The sequence below is a fragment of the Pongo pygmaeus genome, chromosome 1 (assembly GCF_028885625.2).
Source record: "Pongo pygmaeus isolate AG05252 chromosome 1, NHGRI_mPonPyg2-v2.0_pri, whole genome shotgun sequence".
NCBI lineage: Eukaryota > Metazoa > Chordata > Mammalia > Primates > Hominidae > Pongo > Pongo pygmaeus.
In genome coordinates, this window is record NC_072373.2 from 205,559,356 (window position 1) to 205,574,514 (window position 15,159).

General features: G+C 46.1%; 1 protein-coding gene across 1 annotated transcript; it reads left to right on the forward strand.

Moving 5' to 3' along the window:
- The first annotated feature begins 2,026 nt into the window (after positions 1 to 2,026).
- On the forward strand, positions 2,027 to 12,500 carry SYF2 (SYF2 pre-mRNA splicing factor). The gene is made up of 8 exons (XM_054499929.2): positions 2,027 to 2,044; positions 2,888 to 2,961; positions 3,193 to 3,300; positions 6,306 to 6,431; positions 7,194 to 7,311; positions 7,895 to 7,985; positions 10,377 to 10,475; positions 12,063 to 12,500. The coding sequence occupies exons 2-8, from the start codon at positions 2,938 to 2,940 to the stop codon at positions 12,226 to 12,228; spliced, it is 732 nt and encodes a 243-aa protein (XP_054355904.1). The 5' UTR covers positions 2,027 to 2,044; positions 2,888 to 2,937; the 3' UTR covers positions 12,229 to 12,500.
- Positions 12,501 to 15,159: the final 2,659 nt, after the last annotated feature.

The following is a 15,159-nucleotide window of genomic DNA, read 5'->3' on the forward strand; positions in this document are numbered from 1 at the left end:
GTAGCTGGAAATACAGCTGCGCACCACCACGCCCGGCTAATTTTTGTATTTTTAGTAGAGACGGGGTTTCACCGTGTAGGCCAGGCTGGTCTCGAATTCCTGACCTCAGGTGATCTGCCTGCCTCTGTCTGTCCTTTGTCTACAAGGACATTCCGTGTGAGGAAGGTATGTAGCTTTTTTATCTTAGTGGCTTTTTCAGGTATAGAATGGGAGATAGGTTTGCCCTAAGCAGTTCCCAGCTTGACTTTTCCCTTTGGCTTAGTGATTTTGGGGCCCCAAGATTTATTTTCCTTTCAATGCGTAATTGTATCTGTAACGTAAATTCCCAGAATTATGATACCTGAGTCAAAGAATAAATGCCTTAATTTTTACAGATATTGCCAAATTGCCTTCCCTAGGGGTTCAATCAATTTTTAGTCCTAGCAGCAATATGTGTAGGATTCATTTTTCTTCAGTCTCATCAACACAATGTGTTATTGAACTTTTAAGATTTTTGCCACATTATTTTCCAGTTCCAAAAAACAAAAACAATGACCCATTAAGGTTCTGATGGGAATAATGTGACATTTATAAACTCATTTGAGATACTCCTTTGTGATATTGTTTTTATGATAGTAAGTCTTCCAACCAGAAAATAGGTTATCCACCATTTATTCAGATTTAATTTACTTCAAATTATCTTTTATTTTTGTTACCATTTAAATTTTGTACCTAGATATCTTTTCATTTTAGGGATTACTTTTCTTTTTTTTTTTTTTTGTTTTTTGAGACAAAGTCTCGCTCTGTTGCCCAGGCTGGAGTGCAGTGGCGCAATCTCGGCTCACTGCAAGCTCTGCCTGCCGGATTCCCGCCATTCTCCTGCCTCAGCCTCCTGAGTAGCTGGGACTACAGGCACTCACCACCATGCCTGGCTAATTTTTTGTATTTTTAGTAGAGATGGGGTTTCACCGTGTTAGCCAGGATGGTCTTGATCTCCTGACCTCGTGATCCACGTGCCTTGGCCTCCCAAAGTACTGGGATTACAGGCGTGAGCCACCGCACCTGGACTACTTTTTCATTTCTGTATCTAACTAGTAGTTGTTAGTGCAGAAAAAAATAATTTTCATATATTCCTCTTATATCCAGCACCTTACTGAATTATCTTAATAACTTTAGCACTGTTAGTAATTCTGGCATTGCCTCTCCGCTGAGCATGTAAGAGTAAACAAGATGGGTGGACCCTGCTGTTCTCCAGTAATAATGCTGATGAGAAAAATGGAAAATCAACAGACAAAAATAAAACTTATGCAACTGGAGAGAATTAAAATAGTGTCAAATGACAGTACTAAAAGTGAGACAGGGTGGTCAGGGAAGACCTACTTCTATTTTTAAAAATGTATTTTTATGGCCAGGCACAGTGGCTCATGCCTGTAATCCCAGCACTTTGGGAGGCTGAGGCGGGCAGATCATGAGGTCAGGAGTTCGAGACCAGCCTGGCCAACATGGTGAAACCCTGTCTCTACTAAAAATACAAAAATTATCTGGGCATGGTGGCAGGCACCCGTAATCCCAGCTACTCGGGAAGCTGAGGCAGGAGAATCGTCTGAACCCGGGAGGCGGAGGTTGCAGTAAGCCAAGATCGGCGCCATTGCACTCCAGTCTGGGTGATAATGCAAGACTCTGTCTCAAAACAAAACAAAAAAAATTAGTTTTATTTTTTAATTTAGAGACTGATTCTCACTTTGTTGTCCAGGCTGGTCTTGAACTCCTGGGCTCAAGCAATCCTCCCGCCTCCACCCCGCAATGTGCTGGGATTGCAGCCATGAACCACCACACCTGGCCAAGGACAAGACCTGCTTCTTGGAGAAAGTGACAACACCCTAAGCTCTAAATGGAAAGAACTTTCCACTCACGGGAATGAATGGCACTACAGGTTCTTCCTGCCTACTGCAGACAAAACCAATTCACTGAGAAGTGCTACTGCAGTATAGAGTTGTATTAACCTGAGGCTGGCCTCAGGGAAGAAGGGTTACCACTCAAGTTTTCCTGAAGGGTCAGCTCAGAGGTTAGGGTTTTTCATAGTTTGGTGTGGGCAGGGCACTAGGGAATGGGTGCTGCTGATTGGTTGGAGATGCAATCATAGGGGTGTGGACTACACTCAACAGCTGAGTCCGCCTCTTGGGGGAGGAGTGGGGCAGAAGAAGCGGTTGGGTCATGGGTCACGAGTCTGGGTGGGGTCAGTTAGTTGCCAGAATGCGAAAGTCTGAAAAATGCCTCAAAAGACCAATCTTAGGTTCTACATAACGTTATCTACAGGAATAATTGGGGAAGTTACACATCCGATGTCCTCCGAAACAATGGCTGGTTATCGTTTACTACATTTTAGCAGAATTCTCCCCTCATAATCCTAACCTCCCGGTCTTTCATTAGTTTTATAAAGGCAGTTTCAGCCCCCAAACAAGGAGGGGCCCTGTTTAAGGGAGGGACTATGATCATCCTTGAAGAGTTAAACTATAAATTCTCCCATGGTTTGCTTGGTTTATGCCCAGGAAAGAGCGAAGACAGCCGGCCTGCGAGGCTAGAGGCAAGATGGAGTGAGCCATGTTAGATTTCTCTCACTGTCTTTGCAAAGGTGGTTTCCAGGAACAGTGTGCAGAATAGGGGGCTTTCTATCAGGGTCCTTTTGGTCATTTCTTCCTAGCCGTCCGATTCTGAGCTCTTCCCAACCCTTTTCTTGGCGACTTATCTCCCGCTGTCCTTGCCCACGCTACTTTTCGCGGCTGCGCAAGACCCTACACAATCCAAAATATTTCATAGCTAAAAGAGTCCCAACTTCCGGAGGCCGCGCGGAAGGGGCGGGGCGTATGGTAGCCCTTTCGTAAGTATCGGCCCGGTTGTCTGAAGGTAGACGGAAGTGCTCTATCTTGTTGCCGGAAGTGGGAAGAGAGAAAGGTTGTGATGGCGGCTGTCGCTGCATCCGAGGTGAGTTCGACCGACCGTATACCGGGGGTTTTGTTGGTGAGAGTTCCGGGGAGCGGCCTGGAGAGAGGTGGAGGCGAAGTCTAGTTTCGCTTCAGGGAGGCTCAGACACTGTGGGGTCAAGTCGGCGGTGGAGGCCCTAGGCCCAGCCTGTGGGGACCGGCGGGGACTCGGCCTGGGCAGTCCTGGGAGAAGCTGAGCCGGCTCTGCCTGAAGCCAGTTCTCTTGCCGCAGGTGCTGGTGGACAGCGCGGAAGAGGGGTCCCTCGTTGCGGCGGCGGAGCTGGCCGCTCAGAAGCGCGAACAGAGACTGCGCAAATTCCGGGAGCTGCACCTGATGCGGGTGAGTAGACTTGGAGGCCGGCTCAGATCCGTCACCTGGCCAAGCCTGTGCGCTTTTGTAGAGGGGACGAGGAAGCCACACCCCTGCGTCTGACAGACCAACAGAGCAGGATCATCTGAGAGGAAAGCTCTGTTCGGTGGTACTCAACCCTGGCAGCACATTGGGATCATTCTGAGAACATTTGAAAATGTACCTGTTCACTCCAGCCCCCCTCCCACCCACATCCAATTTAATGTGTCTGGGTTAGGTTTGGGAGTCTCCATTACTAACAACCTCCCTGCTCCGTGATTCTAACAAATTCTTCATTTTACCTAGGGGAATACGTAGAGCTAGAGACAGGAAGAAACTTGTCTAGTGTCAGTAAGAGACCTGCTTCACTTTAAAAAATAATAATCTTCTGTCAGAATCTGTTTGAGTGAAAAGAAAATAATCATCTGTCTTTAGGACTTCTGGGGGAAAAGAATAAAAAGAAAATAAAAAAATAATGGCAAACTTTTGAAAGTCTACAGTGTGGTAGTTCAGCCAGTTGATAGGGAATCGGATGTTTAAATGCCCTGGAAGTGCAGAGGAGGAGAGAGGAATGCAGTTTGTGGGTCTCCAGGGGGTGCCTCATGTAATAGGTGACACCTAAACTACTGTTTGAAAGCCAGACAACTAAAGGAGTTAGAGAAAGAGATATCCAAGCAAAGGGAACGAATTCAAAGAAAGAGAATTCATATTAGGGATAAGAGTCCAGCAGATAGCTGGCTGCAGTTGGAGCAGAGAAAGAGAAAAGCAGCCCCTGTTTCAGCATGGAGTGACCTGACAGCTAGGCCATGGTTTCACAAAATCCCCAAATCGCTCTGACTGTTGTAGTGAGACAAAACAAAGAAGACTTTTCAAATCACAAGAATGACCACATATTTCTTTCTTCTGGCTTACACCAGTGACTGTTATTACCAAATACAGCATTAGTCTCACTCTGTTACTTCTGCCTCCTATATAAAAATGTAAGATACTGGGCCGGGCGCGGTGGCTCACGCCTGTAATCCCAGCACTTTGGGAGGCCGAGGAGGGTGGATCACAAGGTCAGGAGATCAAGACCATCCTGGCTAACACGGTGAAACCCCGTCTCTACTAAAAATAGAAAAAATTAGCCGGGCGTGCTGGTGGGCGCCTGTAGTCCCAGCTACACGGGAGGCTGAGGCAGGAGAATGGCGTGAGCCCGAGAGTCGGAGCTTGCAGTGAGCCGAGATCCACACCACTGCACTCCAGCCTGGGTGACAGAGCGAGACTCTGTCTCAAAAAAAAAAAAAAAAAGTAAGATACCTAATTGTAGAAAGCCCCTGCTTTCTGACAGTACCCAATCCACATCCTTAACCCTCCCCTCAGTCACCTGATACAAACCCAAATCCTGGAACAAGCCCCTCCTAACACCCTGTCACTCATATGCCCATGGTTCCCCGTGGTTTGCTCTCTTCTGTGCAACAGACTCAACTTTGTTGACCATAGGTGTGTTCTTGGTGTCTTTAATTGCAGGGCTTTTCCAGGGCCAAGAATATACTAGGGATGGTAGTTGGGAGGAGTATCTCTCTTTGCCAAGGGAAAGTTAATCTAATGAACAATTAAAAAGACATGCTTAAATATTTAGAGTGATTGTGTAAGGAACATATGTCTGGAAATTAGGAGGCAGGGCTTCCTGGACAAACTGCCATCAGCTTATGACCTAAGGAATGTCTAACTCAAGTTTTCCTTAAGACGATACACTCATTTTACTTTATGCAATTAAGTTTATTTAAAAATAGACTCCCTGCTACCCCAGCTCCAAAAAAAAAAAAAAAAAAAAGACTCTTCAATGGTACTTCAAATGGAAAATTCCTTTCATTTTTCATTTGTCAATGTAAACTGTGAAAATATTTAAAAGGAGGGGAACTTGGAAAGCATTAGAGGCATTAAGATAGGGTTTTAAATCCTCTAACCCAAATTGAGGCTTTTTTCTTGAATTAGGATTAAAAGATAATTGAGGCCTGGTGTGGTGGCACATGCCTGTAATCCTAGCACTTTGGGAGGTCGAGGTGGGCAGATCACTTGAGGCCAGGAGTTTGAGACCAGCCTGGCCAAACTGCAAAACCGCGTTTCTACCAAAAATACAAAAAAGTAAGCCAGGCATTGTGGCACACGCTTGTAACCCCAGCTACTTGGGAGGCTGAGGCATGAGAATTGTTTGAACCCCGGAGGCGAAAGTTGAAATGAGCTGAGATGGCTTCACTATACTCCAGCTTGGGTGATAGAGTGAGACTCTGTCTCAAAAAAAAAAAAAAGAGTGTCTTTCACATCATGTGACATAATTTATTTTTTATTTTATTTTTTTTTTTGAGATGGAGTCTTGCTCTGTCACCCAGGCTGTAGTGCAGTAGCGCAATCTCGGCTGACTGCAACCTCCGCCTCCTGGGTTCAAGTGAATCTCCTGCCTCAGCCTCCCGAGTAGCTGGGATTATAGATGTGCACCACCATGCTCAGCTAATTTTTGTATTTTTAGTAGAGACGGGGTTTCACCATGTTGGCCAGCCTGGTCTTGAACTTCTGACCTCAGGTGACCCACCTGCCTCAGCCTCCCAAAGTGCTAGGATTACAGGCGTGAGCCACCGCGCCTGGCCAATCTAATAGTAATGCCAAATAAAGTCTACTTAAGTGCCACTATAGTATGGTCTCCAATATTGCAAAACCTTGTTCTGATCCAATAAAAAGGGACCACACAACTCAATAGAGGCAAAGCAGATGTTAACCTCCAGGGCTCTGGAACAGCAAACCAGTGCAACTCAACACATTTTTCTTGACTGCATAAAAACGTAGACCCTATTAGGCTATTCCCTGGCTTAAAATCCTATGATGGCTCTCTATTGCCTTTAGGATAAAATGGGGTTAGCTTATTAATATGTCCTGCCTGACCCTCCTCAAAGAAGGCAAGATGTATCTGGATTTATTTTCATGTTTTAGCTGACAGACTTTTTGTGTTACGGTTTTAGAATGAAGCTCGTAAATTAAATCACCAGGAAGTTGTGGAAGAAGATAAAAGACTAAAATTACCTGCAAATTGGGAAGCCAAAAAAGCTCGTTTGGAGTGGGAACTACAGGAAGAAGAAAAGAAAAAGGTTAGGAACTATTCTATCTTCATAAGTGATTTAGTCAATCATTCTGTTGTATCAAGACACTACAACATGGTGGTTGTATACACTGGCTCTTAGGCCAAGCTGCCAGAATTGAAATTCTGGCTCTGCTCAGTACCGACTGCAACACCTTGGGTCAGTTTATTTAACTTCTCTGTACCTCTGTTTTCTCATCAATAAAACAGGGACTGTAACAATAATTATTTGAGTTCATTATGAATTAAGTGAGTTAATGCATGTAAAACATTTAAAACAAGGTCTGACACCTGATAAACACTCAAGAAGTATCATGTGCTCACTTATATACCATAGTATATTCCCAAATTTCCTTTAAATGCTATTAAAGTGGCTGGGTGCAGTGGCTCATGCCTGTAATCCCATTACTTTTGGGAGGCCGAGGCTGGCAGATCATTTGAGGTCAGGAATTTGAGACCAGCCTGGCCAACATGGTGAAACCCCATCTCTACTAAAAATACGAAAATTAGCCGGGCATAGTGGCATGTGCCTGTAGTCCCAGCTACTTGGGAGGCTGAGACATGAGAATTCCTTGAACCTGGGAGATGGAGGTTGCAGTGAGCTGAGATCGCGCCACTGCACTCCAGCCTGGGTGACAGAGTGAGTGAAACTCAAACTAAAAAAATACTATTAAAGTATTGGTTGATATTTATTGGCTCTTTCTTGATGTAAAGTAGATCAAATTATTGCATGTATCATAATTGTAGGTGTCAGCTTTTTTCTTCTTTTTAGGAGTGTGCAGCAAGAGGAGAAGACTATGAGAAAGTGAAGTTGCTGGAGATCAGTGCAGAAGATGCAGAAAGATGGGAGAGGAAAAAGAAGAGGAAAAACCCTGATCTGGGATTTTCAGGTCAGATTGAACTTTATTGAACTTTATTGACTGGGCTGTTAGACAGTCATTTCCTTCATTGTTTCTGGTTTCAAGAAAGGATGTGCCTCTTGTGCTTCATGGGATATTCTTGACGAGGCTTAAGACCAAGAAAAGTACAAATATGTGTCTTAGGAGAGAAGTTAAAAAAAGGCTGTACTTCAGTTAGCCAGGTTTTTAAATACTTGATGACAAAATTTATCAAAGTCTGTTTGTCAGCATCTTCAGGATAGAAGCTATGCTTAGAATAGTGTTATGGGCATATATTACTTCACACAGATTGAGTATCCCTAGTATGAAAATCTGAAATCCAAAATGTTGCAAAATCCAAAACTGAGTGCCAACATGGTGCTATGATGCTCAAAGGAAATGCTGATTGGAGCATTTCAGATTTTGAATTTAAGTATAGTAAAGATATTCCAATATCTGAAAAAAATCAGAAACACTTCCGATTCCAAGCGTTTTGGATAAAAGATACTCACCTGTGATAATTTAGATTTTTCTCTCAATAGGAAGGTCCAAACAAGGAAATATATTATCTCTGATTCTCATTTTATATTTTTAGATTATGCTGCTGCCCAGTTACGCCAGTATCATCGGTTGACCAAGCAGATCAAACCTGACATGGAAACATATGAGAGACTGAGAGAAAAACAGTAAGTCCTTTTTTCAGCCTGAGGTGATGTGAGTGTATTTGTGTGTGTGTGTGTGTGTGTGTGTATACATGTACATAAATAGAAACATGCTTTAATGCTAAGGTATGGGTTATTAATAGTTATCTAAGGATGGTCTCTGTTTTTTCTGGATATTTTTTTCCTTTGAGATGGAGTCTTGCTCTCTCACCCAGGCTGGAGTGCAGTGAATGGTGCGGTCTCAGCTCACTGCAACCTCCGCCACCTGGGTTCAAGAGATTCTTCTGCCTCAGCCTCCTGAGTAGCTGGGATTACAGGTGCCCGCCACCACGCCCGACTAATTTTTGTAGTTTTAGCTGAGATGGGGTTTCACCATGTTGGCCAGGCTGGTCTTGAACTCCTGACCTCAAGTGATCCGTCCACTTCAGCCTCCCAAAGTGCTGGGATTACAGGCGTGAGCTACTGCGCCTCGCCCTTCCTTGTTTTTTGTTTTTTTTTTTAAGAGACAGTGTCTCGCTCTGTGGCTTAAGCTGGAGTGCATTGACACCGTCATAACTCACTGTAACCTCAAACTTGTGGCCTCAAGGGATCCTCCCCCATCAGCCTCCCCAGTAGCTAGGATTACAGGTCTCTACTAAAATGTAGACCTGAATCGAGGCATGTGCCACGATTCCTGGCTAATTAATTTTTTTGTAGAGACGGGGTCTCACTGTGTTGCTCAGGCTGTTTCGAACTCCTGGCCTCAAGTGATCCTCCCTCCTTGGCCTCCCACAGGGTTGAGATTATAGGTGTGAGCCACTGTGCCAGGCCTAGTCTCTGTTTTGACAGCACTGTTTATTGCTTACTTCACAGCAATTAAATTAATCACCTGTTTTTTGTTTTTTTCTTAACTGGGCATTCTAAGACTGGTTATTGATTGGTTAACACTCTGATTGTCGTAGTTACTTAGATATTATTTTAGGAGGCAGAATGCTTTAGTGCTGGAGTTGGTGAACTTTTTCTGTGAAGGACCAGATAGTAAATATTTTAGCTTTGTGGGCCATATAGTCTCTGTCACAGCTACTCAGCTGTGCTGCTGCAGTGCAAAAGCAGCTGCAGAGGATTCATAAATCAATCCTCTTTTCATAAACAGGTGGTGCGCTGCTGTGGCTTGTTTTAGTGGAAAAGGAAATAACCTCAGGATGGAGCTCTAATCCCAGCTCTGTTCCTAGCACTTTGTGACCTCTGATAAGTCCTGGAGCCTCTCTGCCTGTTGGCTCTTTGATCTGTACAGTGAAGGTGTTGGAGTAGATGATGTCTTAGGTTCCTTTCAATTCTGTAATTTTTTATTTTTTATTTTTATTTTTATTTTTTTTGAGATAGAATCTCGCTCTGTCGCCCAGGCTGGAGTGCAGTGGTACGATCTTGACTCACTGCAACCTCCGCCTCCTGGGTTCAAGTGATTCTCCTGCCAAGTAGCTGGGACTACAGGTGCCCGCCACCACGCCTGGCTAATTTTTTTGTATTTTTAGTAGAGACGGGGTTTCACCATGTTGGCCAGGCTGGTCTTGAACTCCTGACCTCAGGTGATGTGCCCACCTTGGCCTCCCAAAGTGCTGGGATTATTGGCATGAGCCACTGCACACGGCCCTATTTTTTTTTTGTTTTGTTTTTTTGAGACGGAGTCTTGCACTGTCGCCTGGGCTGGAGTGCAGTGGTGCGATCTCGGCTCACTGCAACCTCCGCCTCCCGGGTTCAAGCAATTCTCCTGCCTCAGCCTCCCAAGTAGCTGGGATTACTGCCACCTGCCACCACGCCCAGCTAATTTTTGTATTTTTGGTAGAGATGGGGTTTCACCATGTTGGCCAGGCTGGTCTCAAACTCCTGACCTTGTGATCCGCCCGCCTCAGCCTCCCAAAGTGCTGGGATTATAGGCGTGAGCCACTGTGCCTGGCCTCCACATGGCCCTATTTTAATTCTTTTAGTTAAAAAAATTTTTTTTTTGAGACGGAGTCTCACTTTGTCGCCCAAGCTGCAGCACAGTGGGGCGATCTTGGCTCACTGCAGCCTCCACCTCCTGGGTTCAAGTGCTTCTCCTGCCTCAGCCTCCTGAGTAGCTGGGACTACAGGTGTGTGTCACCACGCCCGGCTAATTTTTATATGTTCAGTCTCTACTGGGTTTTGCTATGTTGGCCAGGCTGGTCTTGAACTCCTGACCTCAAATGATCCGCCTGCCTCGGCCTCCCAAAGTGCTGGGATTACAGACGTGAGCCACTGCACCCAGCCTGTATGTTTTTGAAGAAAAAAAATTAAAGTAGGATCTCACAGTAAATATATGTGTGTATTTTCTTTCTTATCGTGTATGGTACTTTAGTTTGAAATTTGAAAATGGAGCATTTATAGTGTTACTGTAAGTTCATTTTGCTGTCTTTTCAGTGGAGAAGAGTTTTTCCCAACATCCAATAGTCTTCTTCATGGAACACATGTGCCTTCCACAGAGGAAATTGACAGGATGGTCATAGATCTGGAAAAACAGTAAGTATTCAGTATAGCAGCCTGACGTTATAAATACTTCATGACAGAATGCACTTAGAATATGCACCTATGTCTGACGTGCTTAGAATGAATTCAAAAGATAGAAATTATACAGTTATACTTGCTAATTTTTGACCTGTCTATAGTGGTTTGGGGATGGATAGCAAGTATGGGTTGAATATATCTGATTTGGAATGGAGATGAAGAATGTTGATGAAATTGAATTGTTATTATTGAAGGGGAAAGGTCTAAAAAAATGATCCTTCTTTAAGGGTTTTACTTTAACCACTCCCCTGTTTGATTTGAAGAAGCAAGAATGTTGTAGTAAATGTTCCTCACTTAGGTTTGTGTTTTTTAATACTGATAGAGGCGACTATTAGGTACAGCAGAATAAAAATATATTTTAGGAGTTAATACATGAAAAGTATTAAGAATAGTGTCTGGGCTGGGCATGGTGGCTCCTGCTTATAATCCTAGCACTTTGGGAGGCTGAGGCAGAAGGATTGCTTGAGCCCAGGAGTTTGAGAACAGCCTGGGCAACATGGCGAAACCCTTTCTCTACAAAAAATATACAGGAATTAGCTGGGCATGGTGGTGTGTGCCTGTAGTCCCAGCTACTTGGAAGACTCAGTCAGGAGGATCACTTGAGTCCAAGAAGTGGAGGGTGCAGTGAACTGTGATTGCATCACTGCACTCCAGCTTGGGCGACAGAGCGAGACCCTATCTCAGGAAAAAAAAAAAAGTGTCTGGCACATATTATGCACTCAGTATTAGCTGTGGTTATTATTTAATATAATTTTATTTTTTTTTGAGATGGAGTCTCACTCTGTTGTCCAGTCTGGAGCGCAGTGTCATGATCTTGGCTCACCACAACCTCCACCTCCTGGTTTCAAGTGATTCTCTTGCCTCAGCCTCCTGAGTAAATGAGACCACAGGTGTGCACCACCACTCCTGGCTAATTTTTGTATTTTTAGTAGAGACAGGGTTTCGCCATGTTGACCAGGCTGGTCTCAAACTCCTGGCCTCAGGTGATCTACCTGCCTTGGCCTACCAAAGTGCTGGGGTTAGAGGCATGAGCCACTGCGCCTGGCCTATTTAATGTTGTTATAGTTATCTTCTTTTTTAGAAAATGTATTAAAAAAAATTTTTTTTTATAGTGATAGAGTCTCCCTATGTTGTCCAGGCCCTGGTCTGGAACTCCTGGGCTCAAGTGATCCTCCCAGAGGACCTTTTGGGAGGCCTTGTCCTCCAAAAGTAGTGGGATTACAGGCATGGGATTACAGCCACCATGCCCAGCCAATAGTTATCTTCTTTCAAGTGGTTCTTCAGTACAGTCAAGTTCCCAACAGTGAGTCATTGCTCTAGCATTCTGAAGATGAATTTGTATTTACTGAATTTCACAGTTCGTATTCTGAGTTGTGCCATTAATTCAGTTTCAACTTGAACTTGATGAAAACTGTCCTGGCTTCCTCTATCCCTCACAACGTGTGCTATTCTAAACGTAGATTATATTCCTGTTTGGTCGTGTTCTATTAAGATCAAAAGAGAAGGCAATTTTGAATTTTGTAAATTTTCTTCTTTCCCCAGGATTGAAAAACGAGACAAATATAGCCGGAGACGTCCTTATAATGATGATGCAGATATCGACTACATTAATGAAAGGAATGCCAAATTCAACAAGAAAGCCGAAAGATTCTATGGGAAATACACAGCTGAAATTAAACAGAATTTGGAAAGAGGAACAGCTGTCTAATCCCTTCAAGAACTGTTTATAGAAGCTTGAGAATGGGGTAAAAATTTCTGCTAGCAAAATCAAGTTCTTTTTGAAATTTTATCAGTAATCCAGAATTTAGTAGTCTATGCCTTCTCACTCAGCATTTAGAAATAAAAATGTGGTTTCTTAAACGTATATCCTTTCATGTATATTTCCACATTTTTGTGCTTGGATATAAGATGTATTTCTTGTAGTGAAGTTGTTTTGTAATCTACTTTGTATACATTCTAATTATATTATTTTTCTATGTATTTTAAATGTATATGGCTGTTTAATCTTTGAAGCATTTTGGGCTTAAGATTGCCAGCAGCACACATCAGATGCAGTCATTGTTGCTGTCAGTGTGGAATTTGATAGAGTCTAGACTCGGGCCACTTGGGGTTGTGGACTCCAAAGCCAAGGACAGTGATGAGGAAGATGGCAGTGGCCACTGGAGGACTGGAGCAGTCCCTCCTCATGGTGGCCTGTGACCAAGGTCAGGGAGGAGTGGAGCTCTCCTTCCATGATCTGACCATGTACAGTTCCCTTTTTAAAAAGCAATAAATGCTTGGGATTAGATTCCTAACATTTTTAATCTATCATTTAAAACAAATATTTGTATATATACATTTGTTTATATACATACATGCTTCCATTCTACAAACACTGAAAGAACATTTTATTATAGGAAATTCCATACACCCAATACCCTTGGTGAGTCCCATATACCTAGTACCCTGTTCAACAATCATCAACTCATGGCCAGTCCTGTGTCATCTTTATTTCCATTTACTTTCTTCATGACTCTTATTTTGATGCATATACTAGATACATAATTTCATCTATAAATATTTTAGTATGTATCTCTGAAAGATAAAGACTTAAGTGACCACAATACTATTATCACTGCAATAGATTTATTTTTATAAAACTCCAGAGGGAAAGGTTGTTATTTTTTCTCTATGTTGAATTAAATGCTAAATATCTAATTGGGATATTTTAAATTCAAAGAAATCTGAAGCTCAGATAATTTCAAATATTGGCCGAGTGCAGTGGCTCACGCCTGTAATCCCAGCACTTTGGGAGGCTAAGGCAGGTGGATCACTTAAGATCAGAAGTTTGAGACCAGTCTGGCCAACATGGTGAAATCCCATCTCTACTAAAAATACAAAAATTAGCTGGGCGTGGTGGCGGGTGCCTGTAATCCCTGCAGTTTGGGAGGCTGAAGCAGGAGAATTGCTTGAACCTGGGAGGCAGAGGTTGCACTAAGCCGAGATCACGCCACTATACTCCAGACTGGGTAACAGAGCAAGACTCTGTCTCAAAAAAAAATTCAAATACGCCTCTCCCTCTCCCTCTCCCTCTCCCTCTCCCTCTCCCTCTCCCTCTCCCTCTCCCTCTCCCTCTCCCTCTCCCTCTCCCCCTCCCCTCTTTTTTCGGTCTCCCTCTCCTTCTTTTTTCGGTCTCCCTCTGTTGCCGAAGCTGGACTGTACTGCCGGGATCTCGGCTTGCTGCAACCTCCCTGCCTCGGGCTCCTGTGACTCTCCTGCCTTGGCCTGCCGAGTGCCTGGGATTGCAGGCGCGCGCCGCCACGCCTGAATGGTTTTTGTATTTTTGGTGGAGACGGGGTTTCGCCGTGTTGACCGGGCTGGTCTCCAGCTCCTGGCCTCGAGTGATCTGCCTGCCGCGGCCTCCCGAGGTGCTGGGATTGCAGACGGAGTCTCGCTAACTCAATGCTCAATGGTGCTCAGGCTGGAGTGCAGTGGTGTGATCTCGGCTCTCTGCAACCTCCACCTACCAGCCTCCTGCCTTGGCCTCTTAAAGTGCTAAGATTACAGCCTCTGCCCCACCGCCACCCCGTCTAGGAAGTGAGGAGCGTCTCTGCCTGGCCGCCCATCGTCTGGGATGTGAGGAGCCCCTCTGCCCGGCCGCCCTATCTGGGAGGTGAGGAGCGCCTCTGCCCGGCTGCCACCCCGTCTGGGAGGAAGTGAGGAGCGCCTCTGCCCGGCTGCCCCGTCTGGGAGATGAGGAGCACCTCTGCCCGGCCGCCCCGTCTGGGAGGAAGTGAGGAGCGCCTCTGCCCTGTTGCCCTATCTGGGAAGTGAGGAGCGCCTCTGCCTGGCCGCCACCCCGTCTGGGAAGTGAGGAGCGCCTCTGCCCGGCTGCCACCCCATATGGGAAGTGAGGAGCGCCTCTGCCCAGCCGCCCCTTCTGGGAGGTGAGGAGCGCCTCTGCCCAGCCGCCCCGTCTCGGAGGTGAGGAGTGCCTCTGCCCGGCCGCCCCGTCTGGGAGGTGAGGAGCGCCTCTGCCTGGCCGCCACCCCGTCTGGGAGGAAGTGAGGAGCACCTCTGCCCAGCTGCCCCATCTGGGAAGTGAGGAGCGCCTCTGCCCGGCTGCCACCCCCTATGGGAAGTGAGGAGCGCCTCTGCCCGGCCGCCCACTCTGGGAAGTGAGGAGCGCCTCTGCCCGGCCGCCCACTCTGGGAAGTGAGGAGCGCCTCTGCCCGGCCGCCCACTCTGGGAGGTGAGGAGTGCCTCTGCCCGGCCGCCCCGTCTGGGAGGTGAGGAGCGCCTCTGCCTGGCCGCCACCCCGTCTGGGAGGAAGTGAGGAGCGCCTCTGCCTGGCCGCCACCCCGTCTGGGAGGAAGTGAGGAGCACCTCTGCCCAGCTGCCCCATCTGGGAAGTGAGGAGCGCCTCTGCCCGGCTGCCACCCCCTATGGGAAGTGAGGAGCGCCTCTGCCCGGCCGCCCACTCTGGGAAGTGAGGAGCGCCTCTGCCCGGCCGCCCACTCTGGGAAGTGAGGAGCGCCTCTGCCCGGCCGCCCACTCTGGGAGGTGAGGAGTGCCTCTGCCCGGCCGCCCCGTCTGGGAGGTGAGGAGCGCCTCTGCCTGGCCACTCCGTCTGGGAAGGGAGGAGCGCCTCTGCCCGGCC

Coding starts and splice junctions, on each gene's coding strand:
- SYF2 (XM_054499929.2), top strand. CDS start 2,938: ATGGCGGCTGTCGCTGCATCCGAG. Junction 2,962..3,192: donor CGGCTGTCGCTGCATCCGAG/GTGAGTTCGACC, acceptor CTCTTGCCGCAG/GTGCTGGTGGACAGCGCGGA. Junction 7,986..10,376: donor GAGAGACTGAGAGAAAAACA/GTAAGTCCTTTT, acceptor CTGTCTTTTCAG/TGGAGAAGAGTTTTTCCCAA.